Here is a 25,164-nt window from a genome sequence, read left to right on the forward strand (position 1 = left end):
ACCCTAGCAACCACCTAGCAACCTGAAGTTACCTTAACAACCACCTAGCAACCCAAGATTACCTTAGCAACCACCTAGCAACATGCTAAACTCAACCTTGTCTTTCTCTCTTACAGTGTAATTTTAGTATTATATACTATCATATCATATTTATTAATATTTTAAATTAGCTTTTATTTTTATATTATTATTATCCATTCAATTCAAATCATGTTTATTTGTACAAGTTGGGTTGAAAATGCACAAACCCAGTGAATGGGCTGTTTTAACCCACAGAATGGGTTGTTTTATCCCAGCAATTGGGTTGTTTTAACCCAGCGAATGGGTTGTTTAAACCCGGCCGCTGGGATGTTTTAACCCAGTGGTTCGGTTGGGTTGTTTTAACCCAGAGAATGGGTTGTATTAACCCAGTGATTGGGTTGTTTTAACCCAGCAAATGGGTTGTATTAACCCAGCAAATGGGTTGTTTTAACTCAGTGAATGGGCTGTTTAAACCCGGCTGTTGGGATGTTTTAACCCAGGGGTTCGGTTGGGCTGTGTTAACCCAGCAGTTGGGATGTATTAACCCAGCGAATGGGTTGTTTTAACCCGGCCGTTGAGATGTTTTAACCCAGAGAATGGGTTGTTTTAACCCAGCGGTTGGGATGTTTTAACCCAGAGAATGGGTTGTTTTAACCCAGCGGTTGGGTTGGGTTGGGTTGTTTTAGCCCAGAGAATAGGTTGTTTTAACCCAGCTGTTGGGATGTTTTAACCCAGAGAATGGGTTGTTTTAACCCAGCGGTTGGGTTGGGTTGGGTTGTTTTAACCCAGAGAATGGGTTGCTTTAACCCAGCTGTTGGGATGTTTTAACCCAGCAGTTGGGTTGGGTTGGGATGTTTTAACCCAGAGAATGGGTTGTTTTAACCCAGAAAATGGGTTGTTTTAACCCAGCAATTGGGTTAAATGTTTGCCAAACCTGCTGGGTAGTTTTATTTAACCCAACTATTGTTTAAAAATTACTATATGGCTGGCTTAATATGAACCCAAAATAGGTTGGAAATTAAGTTTAATGAATAATAATTAAACAATGAACATTTATTAAGCTGCTTGTTTGATTATTATTGTTTCCTCTAGTAATTATGTGTCTGATTTTTAATTTCCAACCTATTTTGGGTTCATTTTAAGCCAGACATATAGTCATTTTTAAACAATAGTTGGGTTAAATAAAACTGCCCAGCAGGTTGGGCAAACATTTAACCCAATTGCTGGGTTAAAACAACCCAATCGCTGGGTTTGTCAATTTTCAACCCAACTTGGGTTGTTTTTAACCCAGCATTTTTTAGAGTGTATACTTCAGTACGAAGCCGCAGATACTCATAAAGCATTAATGAACCCAAACACAATGCAAATCATTACTGACTCCCAACTCTCCTCATATATCCTCAGCAATAAAAAAAAATAAAGATGTTGAATGTGCAGAACAGGCTGGAAGAGAGGCAGCGGAGGTGAGAGCTTGTTTTGGTTTGGTTGCGCAGGATCTCGTGCCAGTCACACATTACACACGCCTCTCCGTCTGAGGGTCAGGGCTTAATGAGACTCGCGCTGGGGGTCCAGAGAGCCGCTCCAACTCAAACAAACCCACTCAAGTCATTGTTCAGGAGCCTCACGAGCATGTACTGTATTTGCACAGCAGTACCAAAGCAAAACCTGCATGTTTACATACTTCCCTCTGACGGATACATGAAATATGTTATTTAGATTGAATGCCAAATCCATAGGAATCATCTGGAACGCTGCGGTAACGTTATACTTCTGTTAAACTTTACACAAAGACAAACGCTCACGCACAGAAGCACAATGCCCACGTTTACACGCTCGTTTCTTTCCAATTAAAGTTCATATGCTGGTTAAGATGCTGATTTTCCTGCACATGTGAGAGAGGATTTTTTTTTATTGTGTTGCTGTTTCCAGCCCTGAATGCATCATAAAAAATGAATTGTGATTTTATTAAAACTATATGTAGAGTGGGTTTAAAATTGTAATAATATACTGGGGTGAATCTTATGCAACCAGTCAAGAATGTCCAAGTCACATTTCAGCCCAAAATCAAAAGAAATTGTTCACATTTTGATGAAATTCTATGGAATTAGATTAAAAAGTAAAAGATCCAATAATAAGAATTTGGGGAAAATGTGTTGAATGTGACGTTTACTCTCTTCCGTTCAACGACACGTGAAACGAATGCTTATACAATGTTCAAGATAAAATGCTGAAAGAGGGTTTCATTCAAACTACAGTCTCACAGTCAGATCTATATAGTCTATAGTCTCAAACGTACTTTATAAAACTATCATAACTGTGTAATTTTGATTTCTGCTTTGGTGGACACAGGGCCTTACGGTTAAATTTGCGTTAATTTGTTTCCAGCGTACCTGTGAAGAGTAACTCTCTGTGTTGTCGATGTGTGACGTCGGGGCAGGTTGTCCCTCCAGCCATGTGATTTTCAGTGGGTTTCCAGTCAGGCCGATCTCGTTTTTAATCGCCAGGTCCTGAATGAAGGCACATAAAAGATTGACATGTCATTAAAAACTGCAGAACGAATGTTGTTGTAGTACAAAACGCTGCATAATAAATCATTTTCTATAATAAACGACTGAGTGTTTGTGTGCTGAACTGGAACGAGCCTCCAGGAGACACAAAGACTGTTCTTTACGAACACGGCCATGTTCTCACAGCGGGAATCGGGAAGCACAGACCGCACGGCGAAGCAGAAGCCACAACAGTGCCCTGAGCGACAGGGCCGAATCTCAGACAGTCTCACGGGACGGGACAATAACTAACGCTCTGCTTTCTATTACATACAGATTCCTGTGCTCGAAAAGCATCAGACTGTCACGAATTCACACTAATTTTATAATGAATTAATTTATATTATAAATAAAATGTATAATATATACAAAATATATATTCAAAATATGTAAAAATCTGCTTTACTTTCACGTATTAATTATTTCTACTTTCTATTTTTATTTTAATCATTACCTCCATTTTGTCGTATTTTTTATTTGTTGTTGTTTTTGTTTTTCCACACTGTATGTATATATAATATATATATATATATATATATATATATATATATATATATATATATATATATATATATTCAATAACAATCTACTTTATTTTCATGTATTAATTTATTTATATTTTCTATTTTTATTTTCATCATTTTCTCTGTTGTGTCCTATTTTTTTATTTATTTATTTATTTTTTTGTTGTTGTTTTCTTCCCTGTATTTAATATAATAAATTGCAAATAAGTCATGAATACTAAAAATATTTAGAGAATTATAACAATATATACAAAATATATATTCCATATATTGCTTTTTTAATGTATTAATTGATTATTCGTATTTTTATATTCATCATTACCTCTGTTATATCCTATTTTTAAATTCTATTTATTTATTTTATTGTTTTTTGTTTTTAAACCCTGTATGTATCTTAATAAATGCAAATAAATCATAAATTTTTTTTTTTAGAATTTTTGAATTTTTTTTTTAAAGATTTTTTTTTATTTCAATTCTAAATTTAGAGAATTATAATATTAAATACAAAATAAAATGTATATTCAAAATATATAAAAATCTGCTTTACGTTCCTGTATGAATTGATTATTTCTATTTTTATTTTCACTTTCAACATACTTGTTGTTCAATTTGGTCTTTATTTTATTTTATTTTATTATTTTGTTGTTGATTTTTATGCATGTATATTTTATAAAAAAAATTAAATAAATCACATATCAAATGAAATTGTAAATAAATCAGCAACATCCAAAAAAAAAAAAAAAAATCAGAGGTTCAAATTATTATAAAAAATGGGTTAATTATTATTATAACATGTATTTAATTGGATGAATCTTATGAAAACTGTGAAGAATGTCCAGGTCACAAAGAAATTATATTTTGCATAAAGACGAAGAATGAAAATCATCACCAGTAAGAAAAATTAGACTTAAAAAGTAAAAGGTTCAAAACAGATTTGACAATAATGAGAATTTGGTGAAAATGTGTTTAATTGTCCAGAAAATAACGTCCCAATGCAAAAAAAAAAAAAAAGCCAAATAAAAGATTATTTTCCTTTGATTTGGGGCTGTTATATGACTCCCCAACATGTTTATGTGTGATTCTCCCAATATGTGGCTGAGACATTTGAAAATTAGGTATAATAAAAACCGAACTGCTGTTTTGTTTTCAAACGGTTGTGTGTTTGGAGATCTTACACAGATGAATCACACTCACAGCTGCTTTCACTGATGCGAACTCCACCACGGCGCTGCCTCTCTTCTTACTGGATATCAGAATGTTCAGGACGTCTCCATACTGCAATGCAAACATCATTACAGCACACTGCAAAACCGCTACAAACTCTGCTTTCAACTGTGTGTGGGCAGAAATCAGGGGAGAAGAAAATAAAAACCGTGAGAAGGATTTGACTATTTTTAGTGCAAACAATTTCTCCCCAAGTCGTCGACGCTTATAAACGTCCGTCATAAATCACCAGAGCGCTCTCTATTTCTGTTCAGAGCATGAGAAACCTTCAGGCTCCATATTCTCCTCCGGCTCATTCAGCTCCACGCTTACAGTCTCCTGCCAAAAAGGTTTCAAATCAGGAATTCTGGGAGTGAATCTGGAGCAATATTTGACCTTTGACCCTCGGAAAGACTAAACACATAAGCGCTTGATTCCTCTAAAACATGACGTGAATCCAATAAAAACGTCCATTTCACCTCAGAATCAAAAGAAAAGAGCGCAGAATTATATTTGAGTAATGAAAATTAAGCCTATTTTGGGATCATTAAGACATTTTTGTATTGTCATGACAATTACACACGTTTTCCTCCCCATGCTTTACTTTAATTAATGTTGATTTAAATAAAATAATACTGTAAAGGCAACAAATAACAAATAATAGTATGTATACTTAATTTAAATAATATGTCATTTTTTATATCAATGAGAATTGGGAGGAAATGAGCTTAACTGTCATGAAAATGCAATAAATACTAAAAAATAGACTTCATTTTACAGAAAACAAATTTTTTTTATTTCAGTCTTTTGATTTTGTGGTTAAATATACCACAAATATTTAACCACAAAACAAACAAACAAACAAAAAAAGAAAGAAGAGTTTTCTGTAAAATAAAGTATGTTTTAGGAGCTTTTCATTTTTAGGATTTATTACATTTTCATGACAGTTAAGCTCATGCAATAAAAGGGTCTTAAAATAGAAGTTATTTTACATGCAGAAAATCATAAGTTCTCATTTCTTTCTTTTTATTGTTTTCAAATATGATCACAAAATTTATAGCCACAATTTAACCACAAAATCAAAAGAAATAAGAAGAATAAATTTTTTTTTTAAAAAAACTATTTTTAGGATTTATTACATTGCCATTTTCATGACCATTTAGCTCTATTTATGTCCTAAATATATGTTATTTAAAACATAATTTTTACTTTTTTCTTTTCTTTTTGTTGTTAAAAAAAATTAACCACAAATATTTATCACAAATTTATAAAAAAATACGAAGAAATTACGTTTTATGCCAAGACTATTTAAGGAGCTTTTTTAGGATTTATTGATGACAGTTTATCTCATGTAATAAATCCTAAAAAAAAGGTCCTAAATAGAAGTTATTTTTCATAAAAGATCTTTCTTTCTTTTGATTGTGTGATATGATTACAAAATTTAACCAAAAATATTTAACCACAAAATAATGTTTTAAAAAAACTGAGAAGAAATAAATGTTTATGTAAAATAAAGTCTATTTTGGCGCTTTTTTAAAGGATTTATTGAATTTAAAACCCTAAAAACATTTTATTTAACAGAAAACATAATTTCTTATTCCTTTCTTTTTAATTTTGTGTTCAAATATGATCACAAAATATATATATCCACAATTTAACCACAAAATCAAAAAAATGTAATTGTTTTTTTGTAAATAAAATAAGGTTTATTTTTAGGATTTATTACATTGCCATTTTCATGACAGTTTAGCTCTATATTTTATATAAAACTTAATTTTTACTTTTTTCCTTTTAATTTTGTTGTTAAAATTATCACAAAAAATTTAACAACAAATATTTAACCACGAAATAATAACAAATAAGAAGAAATTATTAAGTTTTAATGTAAAATAAAGTCTATTTTAGGAGCTTTTTTTAGGATTTATTGCACTGTCCAATTTTTATTGCATGTAATAAATCATAAAAAAGATCCTAAATAGACAAAAACTATCATAATTACTTATTTCTTTCTTTTTGATTTTGTGTTCAGATATGATCACAAAATATATAACCACAATTTAACCACAAAATTAAAAGAAACAAATAAGAAATTGTTTTTTTATAAAATAAAGTCTATTTTTTAGGATTTATTACATTGCCATTTTCATGACAGTTTAGCTCTATTTAGGTCTTAAATAGATGTTATTTTATATAAAACATAATTTTTTACTTTTACTCTTTTGATTTTGTTGCTAAAAACTATCACAAACTTTAACCACAAATATTTAACTACAAAACAATAAAAAAATAACATGAAGAAATTAAGTTTTAAGTCTATTTTAGGAGCTTTTTTTAGGATTTATTGTTTACATTGTCCAATTTTCAGACAGTTTATCTCATGTAGTAAATCCTAAAAAGGGTCCTAAATAGACATTATTTTACATAAAAGATCTTTATTTCTTTTGATTGTGTGGTTAAATATGATCACAAAATTTAACCACAAATATATAACAAAAAAAAAAAAAAAAAAAAGAAGTAATAATTAAGTTTTATGTAAAACTTTAAAGGATTTATTGCATTTATCTCCTGCAAAAAAAATGCTAAAAAATATTTTATATAAAACATAAGTTCTTATTTCTTTCTTCTAAATCACTTTCATAAGATTCTTTTATTCTTCTATTAAAGCCAGGAGCATCAGTACGGGAAGATGTTTCTGAGAATCTGGCGTCCCTGAAAATCATCTTTATCGCTGCCTGGGAAAAGCAGTAAGAATGTATTTGACATTCAGAACCGTGAAATCTCGCCAACAGTGACAAAGCAGAGCGTCCCACTGGAAGCCTATTTCACACATCCGAACATTTCCAAAGATTTCCAAGGGCTCGATCTGTTCGCAGAGTCCAAAACACACATCTCGCTGGAGTTACACCACCCATAACCTTCACGTCCACTCTTTTCGCAGGTTTGCGAGCTGTTTATGCTGATGCCGACCCATAAAGAGGTGCGTGTAGAGGGACAATTGAATCAAACACGAATCCTGACGTCATTAACACTCTGGCAACGGTGCCAGAAGATTGAAGACGGGAGTGGCAGCGTTTGCATGTGAAGAGCACATTTCCTAGAGTCCCCTGACGGCACTAAACGTGTCCGTGAAGCCGGGTCGTAACGGTGGCATGTGCGCTGCATCGCCTTCGGCGTTTTGAGCAGCTATAAAACTTAATATTGCTCACACACAGGGGGAAATAAAAGCTTTTTAATGGCTGATGTCATGCAGACCTGAAACCTGCGGCGCTGGACAGCAGAACCTGCTCATTAAGAGCAGAAAACAGCTCATTCACACACAAGGTCACTTTCTCACACACCTTTAAAACGACCCACAGGACCCCGGTATACGCTGGATAGACGGATTTCAATAACCTGATTAAAACTATAAAACACTAAACTACAGCTCTCGCTGTTCATTAGCTGAAAAACAATTACACAGTTAACACTAGATAAACAGAATCCTCACCTTTTGAAAGAGGTTTTGAAGACAGTCGTGAGAATAGCCGGCGTTACTGGCATCGTCTTTTTTACACTTCCACTTCAACTGAGGACGAAAAAAACAGCATCAAAGCAACAATTAAAAATGACATAAAAGTAACATTCGCTAGTATATTGTGACGTTCTTTGGAAATCAGCACATTTCCCCCTTCAGTTCTCATTACTGTAACGTGAAAAAAACTCATTACTGTAATTTAATGTAGCAAAAAAATATATATATTTAGATATCACAAATAGATATAAAGTCAGAATTGCGTGATATAAAGTCAGAAAGTCAGAATTGCGTGATATAAAGTCAGAATTGCGAGATATAAAGTCAGAATTGCGTGTTATAAAGTCAGAATTTCGAGAAACAAAGTCAGAATTTTGAGAAACAAAGTCAGAATTGCGTGATATAATGTCAAAATTGTGAGATATGAAGTCAGAATTGTGAGATATGAAGTCAGAATTGCGTGATATAAAGTCAGAAAGTCAGAATTGCATGATATAAAGTCAGAATTGCGTGATATAAAGTCAGAATTGTGAGATATAAAGTCAGAATTGCGTGATATAATGTCAAAATTTTGAGATATGAAGTCAGAATTGTGAGATATGAAGTCAGAATTGCGTGATATAAAGTCAGAAAGTCAGAATTGCATGATATAAAGTCAGAATTGCGAGATATAAAGTCAGAATTTCGAGAAACAGTCAGAATTTCGAGAAACAAAGTCAGAATTGCGTGATATAAAGTCAGAATTGCGTGATATAAAGTCAGAATTGCGTGATATAAAGTCAGAATTGCGTGTTATAAAGTCAGAATTTCGAGAAACAGTCAGAATTGAGAAACAAAGTCAGAATTGCGTGATATAATGTCAAAATTTTGAGATATGAAGTCAGAATTGTGAGATATAAAGTCAGAAAGTCAGAATTGCATGATATAAAGTCAGAATTGCGAGATATAAAGTCAGAATTTCGAGAAACAGTCAGAATTTCGAGAAACAAAGTCAGAATTGCGTGATATAAAGTCAGAATTGTGAGATATAAAGTCAGAATTGCGTGTTATAAAGTCAGAATTTCGAGAAACAGTCAGAATTGAGAAACAAAGTCAGAATTGCGTGATATAATGTCAAAATTTTGAGATATGAAGTCAGAATTGTGAGATATAAAGTCAGAAAGTCAGAATTGCGTGATATAAAGTCAGAATTGCGTGATATAAAGTCAGAAAGTCAGAATTGTGAGATATAAAGTCAGAATTTCAAGAAACAAAGTCAGAATTTTGAAAAACAAAGTCAGAACTGCGTGATATAATGTCAGAATTGCGTGATATAATGTCAAAATTTTGAGATATGAAGTCAGAATTGTGAGATATAAAGTCAGAAAGTCAGAATTGTGAGATATAAAGTCAGAAAGTCAGAATTGCGAGATATAAAGTCAGAATTGCGATATAAAAAGTCAGAATTGCGATATAAAAAGTCGCAATTACCTTTTTAATTTTAGTTAGTGGTGGAAACAAGCTTCCATAATATAACCATTTTAAAGTTTGGGTTCGGTAAGATTTTTTAATGTTTGTTTGCAAGAAAATCTCTTCTGCTTACCAAGGCTGCACTTATATAATCAAAAATACACAAAAAAAAAACAAACAAAAAAAAAAAAAAAAGTAATATTCTAATCTGTTTTCTGTTTTCTATGTGAATATATAGTAAAGTGTAATTTATTCCTGTGATCAAAGCTGAATTTTCAGCATCATTACTCCAGTCTTCAGTGTCACATGATCCTTCAGAAATCATTCTGATATGATGATTTGATGCTCAAGAAACATTTATGATTATTATCAATGTTGAAAACAGTCGTGCTGCTTTAGATTTTTGTGGAAACTGTGATGCAGTTTTTTTTTTCAGTATTCTCAAGCTTTGCAATCAAAAGAATAAACAACACTTTCAAATATATTCACATTGAATATTTCACAATATTACTGTTTTTACTGTATTTTTTGATCAAATACACACAGCCTTGGTGAGCAGAAAAGACTTCTTTCAAAAACCACAAACATAAATTAAAAGTATATTTTATTTTGGGTAAGATTCACCCATAAAGTTTCTCCTTACGCCTCATATTCAGTATTGATTTTATTTTTCATATGCTGCACTAAAACCATGTGCTCACAATGTTCCAATGACATCAGACCGGCCACGATAATCAACTGTAACACATCAGCTCTCTAATAGAGAAACCGAACACGAGCACCGTCGGAGGAATCTGCTTTAATTAATGGAGCGGTCCATTGAAAGAGCAAGACTAATTTGTTTTAAAGGGCCTGTAGTCGTTTAATCAGACGGCTCCTCTCAGGAAGTCAAGACGAATCAGTTTTAAAGAAAAATATACGAGCACGAATATGTCTGAAACGCAGCGGGACGTGCCGTTCTCTGGTGATCTATCAGAGGCTGCTGGGAAAACTATTTAGAACAGGGTTCGTGCCAAATCTCACGTAATGCAGCCGTACATCACCCGGGGTTTATTCTAATTCAACGATAGTGTTTATTTTTGCTGATAGAGCACACAAACATGAAGGTAATTCACCGGAGGATGGGATGTTTGGATCAGCGCCGAACACAATAATGAGATTAAATACATAAACACATTAGCTAACGTCCCCCTTCGTCCTTTAATAAAGAAAACTGAAAGGTTTCCAAAGGAAATATAGTCCTGCTTATTTTACATAGTTATATATTCTCCAGACGATACGATGACACTGAAGGACAGGAACAGACAGGATAGCAGGGTGAATGTGCATTAATGAGAATTATGGGTCACTGAGTTCGAATTATGTACGTTAGAAAGCTGGATATACATGTGAAGTACGTTTAAATCATCGTCAGATTAATTCTTTTAGGAGAATCCACTTCATCTGTATCCTAAAGTTCATCAAATCACTGATTTTCTAGTATGTACACGACGTACTAGTACAAACCCCTAGTGGTTTGTAAGTGAATTGGTAGTTGATGAAAAGCGAACGAGTTAAATCATAAAAATTTAAATAATTTAAAAAAAAAAAATTAAAATAAAACTAAGTAAGAATAAATGTAAAATAATAATATTAATAAAAAATTAATAACAAAAAAGATGTAATTTTTACCAGTGTGACCATTAACCAACATCAGAGAACGGTTGAGAAATATTAAATATATTGAAATATTAACCTAAAATCTCAGGAGGGGCTATATATAAATTATGTCGAAGGGGTTGGACTTATAAAAACATTTGGGAATCCTTGTACTAGTGCATGAAACATTGGATGTCTTTACACTGGCACAAAAAAATCGGACTTACTCATATCTGACATGGTTCAGTATGGAGTACCACAAGGCTCAGTACTAGGACCGTTGCTTTTCACCTTGTACATGCTCAGTAATGAGGTGATAACTTCACTGTTTTTGTAATTAAACTCACAAGCATTAATTATTTTGAATTTATTAAAATGAATGTATTTTAATACAGAGCCAGCATTAACTTATTGAGCAATTTGAGCTACAGTAGCTCATCTGTTGGATCGGACCACAAGAGCCAGCCTTCACTCCCCATGTGCATCAAAAAGACTTTTTTCAAAAACCTTCCCGACCACAAACATAAAATAAAAAAAAAAATTGGGAATCCCTGTACTAGTGCATGAAACATTGGCTGTTTTTACAACAAAAAAAAAAAAAGATTTTTTACTCACATCTGACAGGGTTCAGTATGGAGTACCACAAGGCTCAGTACTAGGACCATTGCTTTTCACCTTGTACATGCTCAGTAACAAGCTGATAACTTCGCTGTTTTTGTAATTAAACTCACAAGCTTCCATCCATAACAGCTTTTAACTTAAGGTCTTTGCACACTGAGTCCAGAATTTTCGTATGCGTCATCCTAAAAATTCGTCACGCACAGAAACCTTGCACACCGAGTCCGATGCGTATTAATTAATCTGTTGCGAAAAAATTCGCAAAACAATACAAAATGGAGTCTTCGAGTAGTGAGGATGATTTTATTGTCCTCTCTCTTCTTAAAAAGAGAAAAAGAAAGAGGATATATTAGGTCCATCCAATCCTGAGATTGCGTAGAGAGAAAGGAGAGTTCCACTTCCTTATTCAACAGCTGCGGGGTTATCCTGAGCGATTCAAAGTTTACTTCAGGATGTCAGTGGCTCAGTTTGATGCTTTGCTAGTGATACTGGAGCACATATTAAAAGGAAGACCACTAATTTCCGTGAACCAATTGATCCTGAAATGAGACTGGCAGTATGTCTAAGGTATGGACACACACACACACACACACACACACACACACACACACACACACACACACACACCAAACTGTGGCATCGGAAAGCAGTTGGACGATTTTTGGATTTTGGCATTCGCTTGTACGGTGGCTCTGAATTGAAAACACCTCTCAAGATGCTTGCTACATATGCTAAAAATGTAGAAAATTGAACCTGATCCAAATTTTTTTATGACGGACGAAAGTTTCGGAGGCATGATTGACACAACGTGAGGTTGTTTTTTTATTTTGTAACGTGCGAAAATTTGGCTGACGAGAATTTCAGGCTCAGTGTGTAAGGACCTTTATCCATGTTGGCCCCCGACGTGAATTATATAAATAATTTTAGTACAGCCATTCAAAATGGGTTGCATAGTAAAGCAATCACCAACAGAATCATTTTGGGTGGGGATTAATGTAAACGAGATATCGGACACCAGCCGTGTCTAAAAAAAAGTGAATGTAAACTGGTGGGACAAAAAAAAAAATCCACGCAGCCATTGTGACCAATTCTTCTTATTGCATTGCTATATACAGTTGCTCTGGTGTTGATGTTGATTGTAAGGCACAAAGTCAGAACTATCAAATCCTGCTTTTTTAATTCATTCATTCGTTTATTTTTCTATGTGGTTTCTTACACATAAAATGAGAGTCTATCACTTCTATACACATACAGTACCTTCAGTTTAGGAGTCACATCGCTGCCACCCTGACGTCCTGTTGAAGAGACAAATGAGGATGCAGCGAGAGAACAGAAAGGAAACACGAGTTAGACATCAGCTCAGGTATCAATCTCATGCTCTCAGTCAATCATCTATCCAACAGACACATTCACAAGCTTCTGTCCCGCTTTAAAGCACAGCAGGGACGTTTCCAGCACATCTTCTTTCAGAGCGACCCTCTGAGAGCCCCGCTAGCGTGCAAACGCTGCGTTCTGGGAGAGGTGAGCACCGTTTCAGCGCAGACATCATGCCAAGACCCCTCCAACACACAACCACTCCTTCCAGTATTCTATGTCTTCCTCACACGCTGCGCCTGTGTTTCATCACCACTTTTATTGTCCCTCATTTATGCGTTTTCTGACGGACAGCGTCTTTTCTATTCATCAGCACCTATTTATGTGAGACGTTCATGCATCAGGTGTCGTAAAATCTGTATATACAGTAATAAGGACAATGTTATCTATTTATACTCCCTGCGCTGGTTTTTAGCTCTGAGTTGTCAAGCAAACGCAGCAGCTGTTTCTGATGCTGTGAGCAGTGTGTGTTTTCCAGAACAGACCGATCAGAAATCAACAATAAAACAATTACAATAAAACAAACTACTGGGGAAATTAAAGGTTTAAATGCACATAAACATGATTCTTGGACTATTGAGGAAACAATAAATAAAAAAGAGTTTGAGTTTCCAGATTTGTAATTTAGACGTTAAAGTGATAGTTCATTCAGTCATCAGTTACTATATACACATGATCTCTAATGTTGTTCCAAACCTGTATGACTGACTCTTCTGCATAACAAAAAAAGAAGATAAACAGGTAAAGAAAAAAAAAAAAAATGCTTTTAATGCAATGCAAGTCTCTTAGGATAAAAGCATCTGCCAGATGCATTAACGTGTGTGAGTGTGTGTTTAAGCACCTGTGTGTGTGTCTGTCTCTCTCTGGATCTGCTCTCGTATGAGTCTCTGCTGCTCCTGTAGTTCTCGTGAACCCTCCTCCCTCAGACGGGCGATCTACAACAGAAGAACACGCAACCACACACACATTCCCAGAATTATTATATGCATAAACAAAACAATACTCTGTGCCGTTACAATCTCCTAGAGCGGTTCATACAGACTGACCTGCAGTAACCCGTCGCTCAGACTCTACATGTCAAACACTGACACCTATTGGCTGTTCACTAATCAAACCAAACACTACTGCAGCACTGATGTTTGCGTGCAGCTTCAGGACAGAAAGCTTATTTATGACTTTTTTCTGAGATATAGACTCATAATTGCAAGAAAACAGTCATAATTTTGAGAAAAAGCCAGAAGTGCAAGAAAAAAAGTCAGAATTCCAAAAAAGAAGTCAGAATTCTGAGAACAAAGTCATAATTGTGTGATTTAAACTCAGAATTCTGAGAAAAAAGTCATAATTGTGAGATTTAAACTCAGAATATCGAGAGAAAAAGTCAGAATTGTGAGATTTAAACTCAGAATATCGAGAGAAAAAGTCAGAATTGTGAGATTTAAACTCAGAATATCGAGAGAAAAAGTCAGAATTGTGAGATTTAAACTCAGAATATCGAGAGAAAAAGTCAGAATTGTGAGATTTAAACTCAGAATACCAAGAAAAAAAAGTCAGAATTGTGAGATTTAAACTCAGAATATCGAGAGAAAAAGTCAGTATTGTGAGATTTAAACTCAGAATACCAAGAAAAAAAGTCAGAATTGTGAGATTTAAACTTAGAATACCGAGAGAAAAAGTCAGAATTGTGAAATTTAAACTCAGAATACCAAGAAAAAAAAGTCAGAATTGTGATTTAAACTCAGAATACCAAGAAAAAAAAGTCAGAATTGTGAGATTTAAACTCAGAATACCAAGAAAAAAAAGTCAGAATTGTGATTTAAACTCAGAATTCTGAGATAGAGACTCACAATTGCAAGAAAAAAGTCATAATTTTGAGAAAAAGCCAGAAGTGCAAGAAAAAAAATCAGAATTCCAAAAAAGAAGTCAGAATTCTGAGAACAAAGTCATAATTGTGTGATTTAAACTCAGAATTCTGAGAAAAAAGTCAGAATTCCAAGAAAAAAGTCAGAATTGTGAGATTTAAACTCAGAATACCAAGAAAAAAAGTCAGAATTGTGAGATTTAAACTCAGAATACCAAGAAAAAAGTCAGAATACCAAGAAAAAAGTCAGAATTCCAAGAAAAAAGTCAGAATTGTGAGATTTTAACTCAAATTCCAGAGAAAAAGTCAGAATTGTGAGATTTAAACACAGAATACCAAGAAAAAAAGTCAGAATTGTGAGATTTAAACTCAGAATACCAAGAAAAAGTCAGAATTCCAAGAAAAAAGTCAGAATTGTGAGATTTAAACTCAGAATACCAAGAAAAAAAGTCTGAATTGTGAGATTTAAACTCAGAATTCTGAGATAGAGACTCACAATTGCAAGAAAAAAGTCATAATTTTGAGAAAAAGCCAGAAGTGCAAGAAAAAAAGTCAGAATTCCAAAAAAGAAGTCAGAATTCTGAGAACAAAGTCATAATTGTGTGATTTAAACTCAGAATTCTGAGAAAAAAGTCAGAATTCCAAGAAAAAAGTCAGAATTGTGAGATTTAAACTCAGAATACCAAGAAAAAAAGTCAGAATTGTGAGATTTAAACTCAGAATACCAAGAAAAAAGTCAGAATACCAAGAAAAAAGTCAGAATTCCAAGAAAAAAGTCAGAATTGTGAGATTTTAACTCAAATTCCAGAGAAAAAGTCAGAATTGTGAGATTTAAACACAGAATACCAAGAAAAAAAGTCAGAATTGTGAGATTTAAACTCAGAATACCAAGAAAAAGTCAGAATTCCAAGAAAAAAGTCAGAATTGTGAGATTTAAACTCAGAATACCAAGAAAAAAAGTCAGAATTGTGAGATTTAAACTCAGAATACCAAGAAAAAAAGTCTGAATTGTGAGATTTAAACTCAGAATTCTGAGATAGAGACTCACAATTGCAAGAAAAAAGTCATAATTTTGAGAAAAAGCCAGAAGTGCAAGAAAAAAAGTCAGAATTCCAAAAAAGAAGTCAGAATTCTGAGAACAAAGTCATAATTGTGTGATTTAAACTCAGAATTCTGAGAAAAAAGTCAGAATTCCAAGAAAAAAGTCAGAATTGTGAGATTTAAACTCAGAATACCAAGAAAAAAAGTCAGAATTGTGAGATTTAAACTCAGAATACCAAGAAAAAAAGTCAGAATTGTGATTTAAACTCAGAATTCTGAGATATAGACTCACAATTGCAAGAAAACAGTCATAATTTTGAGAAAAAGCCAGAAGTGCAAGAAAAAAAGTCAGAATTCCAAAAAAGAAGTCAGAATTCTGAGAACAAAGTCATAATTGTGTGATTTAAACTCAGAATTCTGAGAAAAAAGTCAGAATTCCAAGAAAAAAGTCAGAATTGTGAGATTTTAACTCAAATTCCAGAGAAAAAGTCAGAATTGTGAGATTTAAACTCAGAATACCAAGAAAAAAAGTCAGAATTGTGATTTAAACTCAGAATTCTGAGATAGAGACTCACAATTGCAAGAAAACAGTCATAATTTTGAGAAAAAGCCAGAAGTGCAAGAAAAAAAGTCAGAATTCCAAAAAAGAAGTCAGAATTCTGAGAACAAAGTCATAATTGTGTGATTTAAACTCAGAATTCTGAGAAAAAAGTCAGAATTCCAAGAAAAAAGTCAGAATTGTGAGATTTTAACTCAAATTCCAGAGAAAAAGTCAGAATTGTGAGATTTAAACACAGAATACCAAGAAAAAAAGTCAGAATTGTGAGATTTAAACTCAGAATACCAAGAAAAAAAGTCAGAATTGTGATTTAAACTCAGAATTCTGAGATAGAGACTCACAATTGCAAGAAAAAAGTCATAATTTTGAGAAAAAGCCAGAAGTGCAAGAAAAAAAGTCAGAATTCTAAGAACAAAGTCATAATTGTGTGATTTAAACTCAGAATTCTGAGAAAAAAGTCAGAATTGTGATTTAAACTCAGAATACCAAGAAAAAAAAGTCAGAATTGTGAGATTTAAACTCAGAATACCAAGAAAAAAAAGTCAGAATTGTGATTTAAACTCAGAATTCTGAGATAGAGACTCACAATTGCAAGAAAAAAGTCATAATTTTGAGAAAAAGCCAGAAGTGCAAGAAAAAAAGTCAGAATTCTAAGAACAAAGTCATAATTGTGTGATTTAAACTCAGAATTCTGAGAAAAAAGTCAGAATTGTGATTTAAACTCAGAATACTGAGAAAAAAGTTAAGCGTTATAGTTCGAACGTGATTTTAGGTATTTGGATAGATATTAGATAGAAATCAATTCAATATAAGTCGTTTTGGATAAAAGCATCTGCAAATGCACGAATATAAAAGTAGATATTAGTTTTTTCTTCGGTTACTAGTCATCCAACAGAACAAAATGCATCCAAAACAACAACAAGGGACTTCCAAGCACAATCCAGGAGTCTCACTACTAAAACTGACACACACATCAAGCATTCATTCACACTCTCACCTCCTCTTCTAACGTGCGTGTGATTTTAATCTCTTCTGTTTTTACAGTCTCTGCCTGCCGTTCACGCGCCTCCAAATCTACACAACACACAAAACAAACATCATTCAGTGTGTATTACACTGACAAGACATAATAATGGAGCAGAATGAGTGAGGAAGAGCAGCTGACCAAGTTTAATCTTCTTCCTCTTGTCATCTAGCTTCCGGTTTCTCTCCTCGGCTTGTTTTTTAGCAGCACGGACCTTGTCGTAAGCAGCCTGAAGGAATGAAAAACAAATCAATGGAATTCTAAAACTTATTTCAATTTGGGTTACTTGTTTTAACTGATGGACATTTATGGAGTTTTGACCTTTCGATTACAGCAGAGGAAGCCTATTGGCCAACATGAACCTCAATGTGGTGTCAAGAAGACTGAGAAGCGCTGATCTAACATGACTGTAAATGTGTAGTTGTGTTTTATGATGAATGTAGAAACATTTCATAGTGACTGGACGTGATTCTCACCTTGGCAGCGGCGTCGGTCAACACCTCCAGAGCCTGAGACAGCTGGTGGAAGAGCTCCGCTGTACAACACACACACACACAATCAAGAAAAAAGCTCTTAAACAGAATCAATAACTCCCAGATCACTGAACATCCTTGAAGAACCTGTTAAAACCTGTTTTTCATGCTATTTTGAAGAGTTTGATGCATTCACACAATTAAATGTGTGTAAAATTCATGTTCAGTTCATTGCAGCAGTTGTTTCTTTGATGTCTAGGTCCTGATATAAACATCTACCATGAGATTCTTACACCAAAAACTGATCATTTAGTATAATTTTCACCCTCTCTCTCACAATTACAACTGAACAGACTGTTTTCGCTCCTGTACCATTAAGATTTTTATGTAAATGGCCTCTGTTATGGTTGATTAACTTCTACACAGTCATAGTTCACCTCAGTGCGGGTCAAGATGCTGCTTAATACTGAATGATATGTAAATGAGGGCGGTCATATGTTAATGAGGCCGTGATGTGTTCATGATTTCAGTCTGAATGTTAGTATATATCTGCACACAATACATTAAACCGTTTAAAATTATTTATTTATTGTATTACTCTTTGCCAAAGCATTAAAAAGAAAAGTATAATTGCAAAATTGTACATTTTACCCCACATTATCCTTTTCTGCATACAAAAATATACATAAAAATAGTGATAAAGTATTAACACGGTATATCTTTAGTTATTTTTAGTTTCATTAATAAAGAAAAAGCCTAATACAATTGGAAAAATTGTACATTCTTACCACACATTATCCTTTTCCACCACAATAAATAATTAAAATATACATTAAAAAATTAATAATAATAAATTAACATATACATAGACAATTAAAAAAAATGTAATTTACTTTTTATTTGGTGTTTTATTATTCTTAACATACATAGATAATTATTATAAAACAGCTTGACGTACTATTTATTTATTGTTTTATTCTTTTACAAAGCATTAAAAACCTCATATAATTAAAAAAAAAATCAATTTACCCCACATTATCCCTTTCCACCAAAATAAATAATTAAAATATACATTAAAATTATTAATTAATAAATTAACATATACATAGACTATTAAAAAATTAATTAAATTTTTATTTATTGTTTTATTATTTTCAACACACAAAGATAATTAATAAAACAGTTTTATGTACTATTAATTTATTGTTTTAATCTTACAAAGCATTAAAAAATTATATAATTAAACCCCTTTTCCACCAAAATAATTAAAATATACATTAAAAACTATTAATAATAATGAATTAACATATACATAGACAATTAAAAAATGTAATTTACTTTTTATTTGTTGTTTTATTATTTTTAACATACAAAGATTATTAATAAAACAGTTTGACATAAGATTTATTTGTTTTATTCTTTTACAAAGCATTAAAAAACCTCATATAATTAAAAAAAAATCTTTTTACCCCACATTATCCCTTTCCACCAAAATAAGTAATTAAAATATAGGCCGTACAATAAAAAATATCATTAATAACAAATTACTTAACACTTGATAAAACAGTTTAGTTTACTATTTATGTATTGTTTTATTATTATTTTTATATATATATTATATATATATATATACACACACATTTTTATGTATATTTAATTAAAAAACTCAAAATAAATTATTAATACTACTACTAATAATAATAATAAATTAACATATACCTAGACATTAAAAAAACAGTTTAATTTACTATTTATTTATTGTTTTATTATTTTCCACAACATTACAAAAATATAAAAATTGAAAAAAAAAAATTACATTTTTACTTAATATCCCTTTCCACCAAAATAATTAAAATATACATAAAAATTAATAATAATAATAACAATAATATGCATGTACACACACACACACACACACATTATAACATATAACAAACTGAATCGCGCTCTTTAAGCAGGTTTATAGCTGCAGTCTGACTCTAGCGCAGGGCAGCACTAACATCCTGCTAACCAACACGTTTCCTGCATTAAACGCGGGTGCCGGCGCTCTCACGAAAGCTGTTCCCGCTAATGATCCCCTCCTGCGTTCCTGCGTGTAAACGTGGGGGTCCCTGCCGCGCCACATGAGGGGCCGCCAGAGCAATCAGGGGAACCACGCGAGGCCCCTTCAGTCCTGCAGACCCCTAATGACTCGCTGATGGCGCGACTGGTTCTGTTCTCCACTAACAAGCGTCTGCGAGCTCCGGTTTCACCCCCAAAGGGAAGCGCGTGGAGCCGGCGGCTCGGGTTACCCCGATACCTGCGTGATTATGAGCGTCGCCGTGAAGGCGTCCGCACGCAAGCGGGTTCGAATGTTACGTGACCTTTGCCTCACCCCGGAGCAGACGGACGGCTCGTGCGAGGCTGCAGATTCCATGATTTGGGAGAAAGCAAACCTGCTCCATAAGCCATTATGCCTCGTCTCCCAGTTTTGACTCAATCAGGAATTGTTGAAAGTCTCCAGAGACCGCAAGGAAAAAAACGCCCCTCCAAACACGCCATCTTCGTCCAAGGTGCTCGTTCTGGGGTCTGACACTGAATGATTTTCCCAGCATTGATTATTCACATGTTCTGGGCAGACGGAGTCACGGGGGGTGTAAGAGAAGCCACATGCTGGAGCGTTTGTGCACATGTTAGCCACGTCAAACGCTCGTCTTATGTCATTTATATTATCAATATCAATTATATTTTGCATAATGAAATGAATGTGTTTATGGAATTATTATATATAATAACATTATTTGCATGACAATTATGCACCCCTCCCCTCCATTATTGCAATGCATGAACAGATTTGATTTTTTTGTCATTTTCATTTATTAATTATGATTCTCATGAATGTGATGTAAGTATTTTTTATTTTTTAAATTCATTTAAATAAATAGATCTATTTTATTTTATTTAAATACTATTTTATTTTATTAAGGCAGTGCTTATGTATATATACTTAAAGTAAAAACATATTTTTTGCATCATATATATGAAAATAAATCATATAAGAGACAGAAATATAAGAATAAATACAAAAATAAACTGTTTTTAAATTTTTGAAATAAATCTGGGAATATTTAAATATGGAAAAAAATGCATTTGAGAATAAATATAAAAATGAAATGAACATATAAATAAATAAATATAAAAATAAAGTTAAAAATAAATCATATAAGAGACAAAATGTAAGAATAAATACAAAAAATAAATGTGGGAATACTTAAATATGAAATAAGTGCATGTGAATAAATAAATATAAAGATAAATTGACAAATAAATAAGTATAAGAATATATATTTTTTAAATTATGAAAGAATAAAAATAAGTTAAAAATAACAATAAAGTTTAGAAAATAATAAATAAAACAACAAGAAAATGAAAGAATAGAAACAAACATGTAAGAATAAATGCAAAAGCAAATTTGTATATTTATTTATATAAATAAATAAATATACAAATAAATTGATAAATAAATCAATAAATATTTTTAAAAAATATGAAAGAATAAAAATAAGTTAAAAATAATAACAAAGTTAAAAATAATAATAAAAAATAAGAAAATCACAAGAAAATGAAAGAGTAGAAACAGAAACGTAAGAATAAATGCAAAAGCAAATAAAAACTGTTTAAATAAATATATGTGGGAATATTTAAATATGGAAAAATTACATGTGGAAATAAATACATATAAAAATAAATGAATGCATTAATTAATTAAAAAAAAAAGAATAAAGTTAAAAAATAAATACAGAAAAATCATATAAGAGATAGAAACATAAGAATAAACACAAAAACAAATAAAGAAATGTTTAAATAAATAAATGTGGGATTATTTAAATATGGAAAAATGCACAATAAATAATATAAAAATAAATAAACAATTAAATAAAAATAAAAAAAATAAAAAAATAAATGACAGAATTTAAAAAGGTTAAAAATAAATACAAAAAATAATTAATTAATTAATTAAAAAAATACAAAAATAAATTCAGGACTAAATTTTTATAAACATAACTGTATTTTTTTCCTATTATATAAGGTTTGGGCCCTTCATCACATGGATTGGTGACTACAGTAAAACTCACCAGCTTTGGGATTGTCTGGGTTTTTATCTGGATGGCAGGACAGCGCTCTCTGTCTGTACGCTTTCTTGATCTGTAAAAGAGAAGAAAGAAGAATCAGAGACGTTCACTGCGTTTCTCTTGAGTTTCATGTTAACGTCACATGTTCCAGATCCCACCAACCCCATGATCAACTGAGCGTTTAATATATTCCTGATCACATTTCACATTCTCTGGTGGTTCACACACGCACAAAAAGTTATTATACAAAACGTTCTACATAACTCAAGACAAAGAGACACGGATCTCACAGCTTCCTGGAAGGAATAAACCAGAGATGTTTTATAACAATAGACTGTGGTCACATCCACCACAACCCTGAAATCCCACCAAACATCCGATCCGAATGCCTCTCTAAATCACGGCACGCACTCATGTCAAACTGCACACGCATCGCTGCACACGTGCACATGTGAAAAACACGCCGAACCACAACAAGAGCCACACTTCAGCCAGCGCGTCTCAAACATGACATGCATTTCGGAGTAAAACGCACACGCTTGAGTGTGTACATTCAGAACTCTGTCTATAAACTCCCAGGAGCCTTTGGGAATGTGAACCACACGTCTCAGTGGTCCCGCTGGCCGAGTTCACGACAGCTGACAAACACTGAAACTCGCTTTGGCTCAAATTCACAAAACACAAGGTCTGCTTCTGCCAGCATATGCTTATTTTGGCTCCCAAATTAACACTGAAGTGTCGAGCTGCTCTCTGAACATATTTATCAACTTTATCTTCTGCAATCTCCACTTATTATGAACGAAACAAAACAATAATGGAGTGAACTAATAAAAAACGATGTCTGTCAAATACAAATTTAAAAATAAAAAAAGTAATCAAATCAGTTCATAAAGCTAACAATTTAGTTTAAAATGTAATTAAATGAAAATTTAATTAATTAATAATAATAATAATAATAATAAGTGCGTTTTACTGTGCAATTTCTGTTATAATTTCAAGTTATACCGAACTTTTATTTTGGCAGGTTGTAATGAAGACCTTTGAGTTTGTGTGTGTTTTAATAAACTATTATTATTATTATCATCATCACTAATAATTGATGTATGTTCTACTGTACAACATTAATATATTTCTGTTATTTCAAGTAATACCGAACTTTTATTTTGACAGGTTGTAATGAAGACCTTTGAGTTTGTGTGTGTTTTAATAAACTGTATTATTATTATCACTAATAATCGATGTATGCTCTACTGTATATAATATTTCAAATATTTCAAACTTGATGCCTGCTACAGGTCTCAAAATAGTTGGGACGGGGGCATGTTTACCATGGTGTAGCATCTCCTCTTCTTTTCAAAACAGTGTGAAGACGTCTGGGCATCGAGGTTATGAGATTCTGGAGTTTTGGTGTTGGAATTTGGTCCTGATATAGGTTTCCAGCTGCTGAAGAGTATGTGGTCGTCTTATACGTATTTTTCGTTTAATGATGCACCAAATGTTCTCTATAGGTGAAAGATCTGGATGCAGACAGGCCAATTCAGCACCCAGACTCTTCTACGATGAAGCCATGCTGTTGTAATAGCTGCAGTACGTGGTTTTGCATTGTCCTGCTGAAATACACAAGGCCTTCCCTGAAATAGACGTCATCTAGAAACCTTTATATACCTTTCAGCATTCATAGTGCCTTCCAAAACATGCAAGCTGCCCCTACCGTATGCACTTACGCACCTCCATACCATCAGAGATGCTGGCTTTTGAACTGAACGCTGATAACACACTGGAAGGTCTCCCTCCTCTTTAGCCCGGAGGACACGGCGTCCGTGATTTCCAACAAGAATGTCAAATTTGGACTCGTCTGACCACTTTTCCACTTTGAAACAGTCCATTTTAAATGAGCCTTGGCCCACAGGACACGACGCGCTTCTGGACCATGTTCACATATGGCTTCCTTTTTGCATGATAGAGCTTTAGTTGGCATCTGCAGATGGCACGGCGGATTGTGTTTACCGACAGTGGTTTCTGGAAGTATTCCTGGGTATTATTTAGTAAATGTCATTGACACAATCATGCCGATGAGTGATGCAGTGTCGTCTGAGGGCCCGAAGGTCTTCGGCCTTGTCCCTTACGCACAGAGATTTCTCCAGTTTCTCTGAATCTTTTGATGATGGTATACACTGTAGATGATGAGATTTGCAAAGCCTTTGCAATTTGACGTTGAGGAACATTGTTTTCCACAATCTTTTTATGCACTCTTTCACAGCTCTGCCCATCTTTACTTCTGAGAGACTCTCTAAGACCCTTTTATAGCTAATCATGTTACAGACCTGATATCAATTAACTTAATTAGTTGCTCGATGTTCTCCCAGCTGAATCTTTTCAAAATTCCTTGCTTTTTCAGCCATTTGTTGCCCCCGTCCCTACTTTTTTTACGACCTGTAGCAGGCATCAAATTTGAAATGAGCTCATTTAGTGGATAAAAGTGTAAAATTTCTCTGTTTAAACATTTGTTATGTTATCTATGTTCTATTGTGAATAAAATATTGGCTCATGTGATTTGAAAGTCTTTTAGTTTTCATTTTATTCAAATTTAAAAACGTCAGGGTTAAAGGGATTACTGAAGGCCTGGAGACATGGATCAGTCAATGTCTCTAACAAACATCCATCTGACCGCAGCTCAAACAGAGTTTATCCACACACAGATCTATCTGGAGTCTCTAGTTTCACAGTTTAATGAAATAACTGAGAGTTTCATCTACTCCAGATACTGAAGATGCTTCCAGCCAGTTGATGCGTGTGCTGGACAGAAGTCAGACAGTTGGTGGATCGACTGCATGTATGTGTCTTTAACCTAATAAAGTCTGTGTCTTGATTGAGCTGGAGGGTTTTAAACATCGACTCCAGCACTGACGGGCCAAACGTCCCTCTGGACACTGATGTTTATTCATTTTGCATTCATTCGAAGCCATAACTGGAGGAAATGGAAACTCTATAAACACCTGTGAAAAGGGATTAAACCAGCAACCTTGAGTTAGCAGACCAGAACCACTAAACCACAAGCGCTCAATGAACATCTGGACTGTTGAATAAAAAAATCATTATAAAGGAGCATGAATGTTAAAACATGAACATCTCATAATTCACCTCAAAACCAAAAGAAGAAATAATTTTTTTTCATAATTTACATTTTATTATATTATATATGTATATATTATT

The 25,164-nt window shown here is 33.2% G+C and overlaps 1 protein-coding gene across 1 annotated transcript in view; it reads right to left on the reverse strand.

Moving 5' to 3' along the window:
* LOC127498244 (dnaJ homolog subfamily C member 17-like) overlaps window positions 1-25,164 on the reverse strand; it is a 57,445-nt gene that overhangs the window by 30,614 nt on the left and 1,667 nt on the right. The window contains exons 2-10 of the mRNA XM_051867378.1: window positions 21,955-22,024; window positions 17,843-17,901; window positions 17,508-17,595; window positions 17,340-17,416; window positions 13,726-13,819; window positions 12,768-12,805; window positions 7,782-7,859; window positions 4,286-4,366; window positions 2,412-2,528 (exon numbers count right to left, since the gene is read on the reverse strand). Coding sequence (XP_051723338.1) covers window positions 2,412-2,528; window positions 4,286-4,366; window positions 7,782-7,859; window positions 12,768-12,805; window positions 13,726-13,819; window positions 17,340-17,416; window positions 17,508-17,595; window positions 17,843-17,901; window positions 21,955-22,024 — 702 coding nt within the window. The remainder of the gene's footprint in view (window positions 1-2,411; window positions 2,529-4,285; window positions 4,367-7,781; window positions 7,860-12,767; window positions 12,806-13,725; window positions 13,820-17,339; window positions 17,417-17,507; window positions 17,596-17,842; window positions 17,902-21,954; window positions 22,025-25,164) is intronic.

This window comes from Ctenopharyngodon idella, chromosome 17, assembly GCF_019924925.1.
Source record: "Ctenopharyngodon idella isolate HZGC_01 chromosome 17, HZGC01, whole genome shotgun sequence".
Lineage (NCBI taxonomy): Eukaryota > Metazoa > Chordata > Actinopteri > Cypriniformes > Xenocyprididae > Ctenopharyngodon > Ctenopharyngodon idella.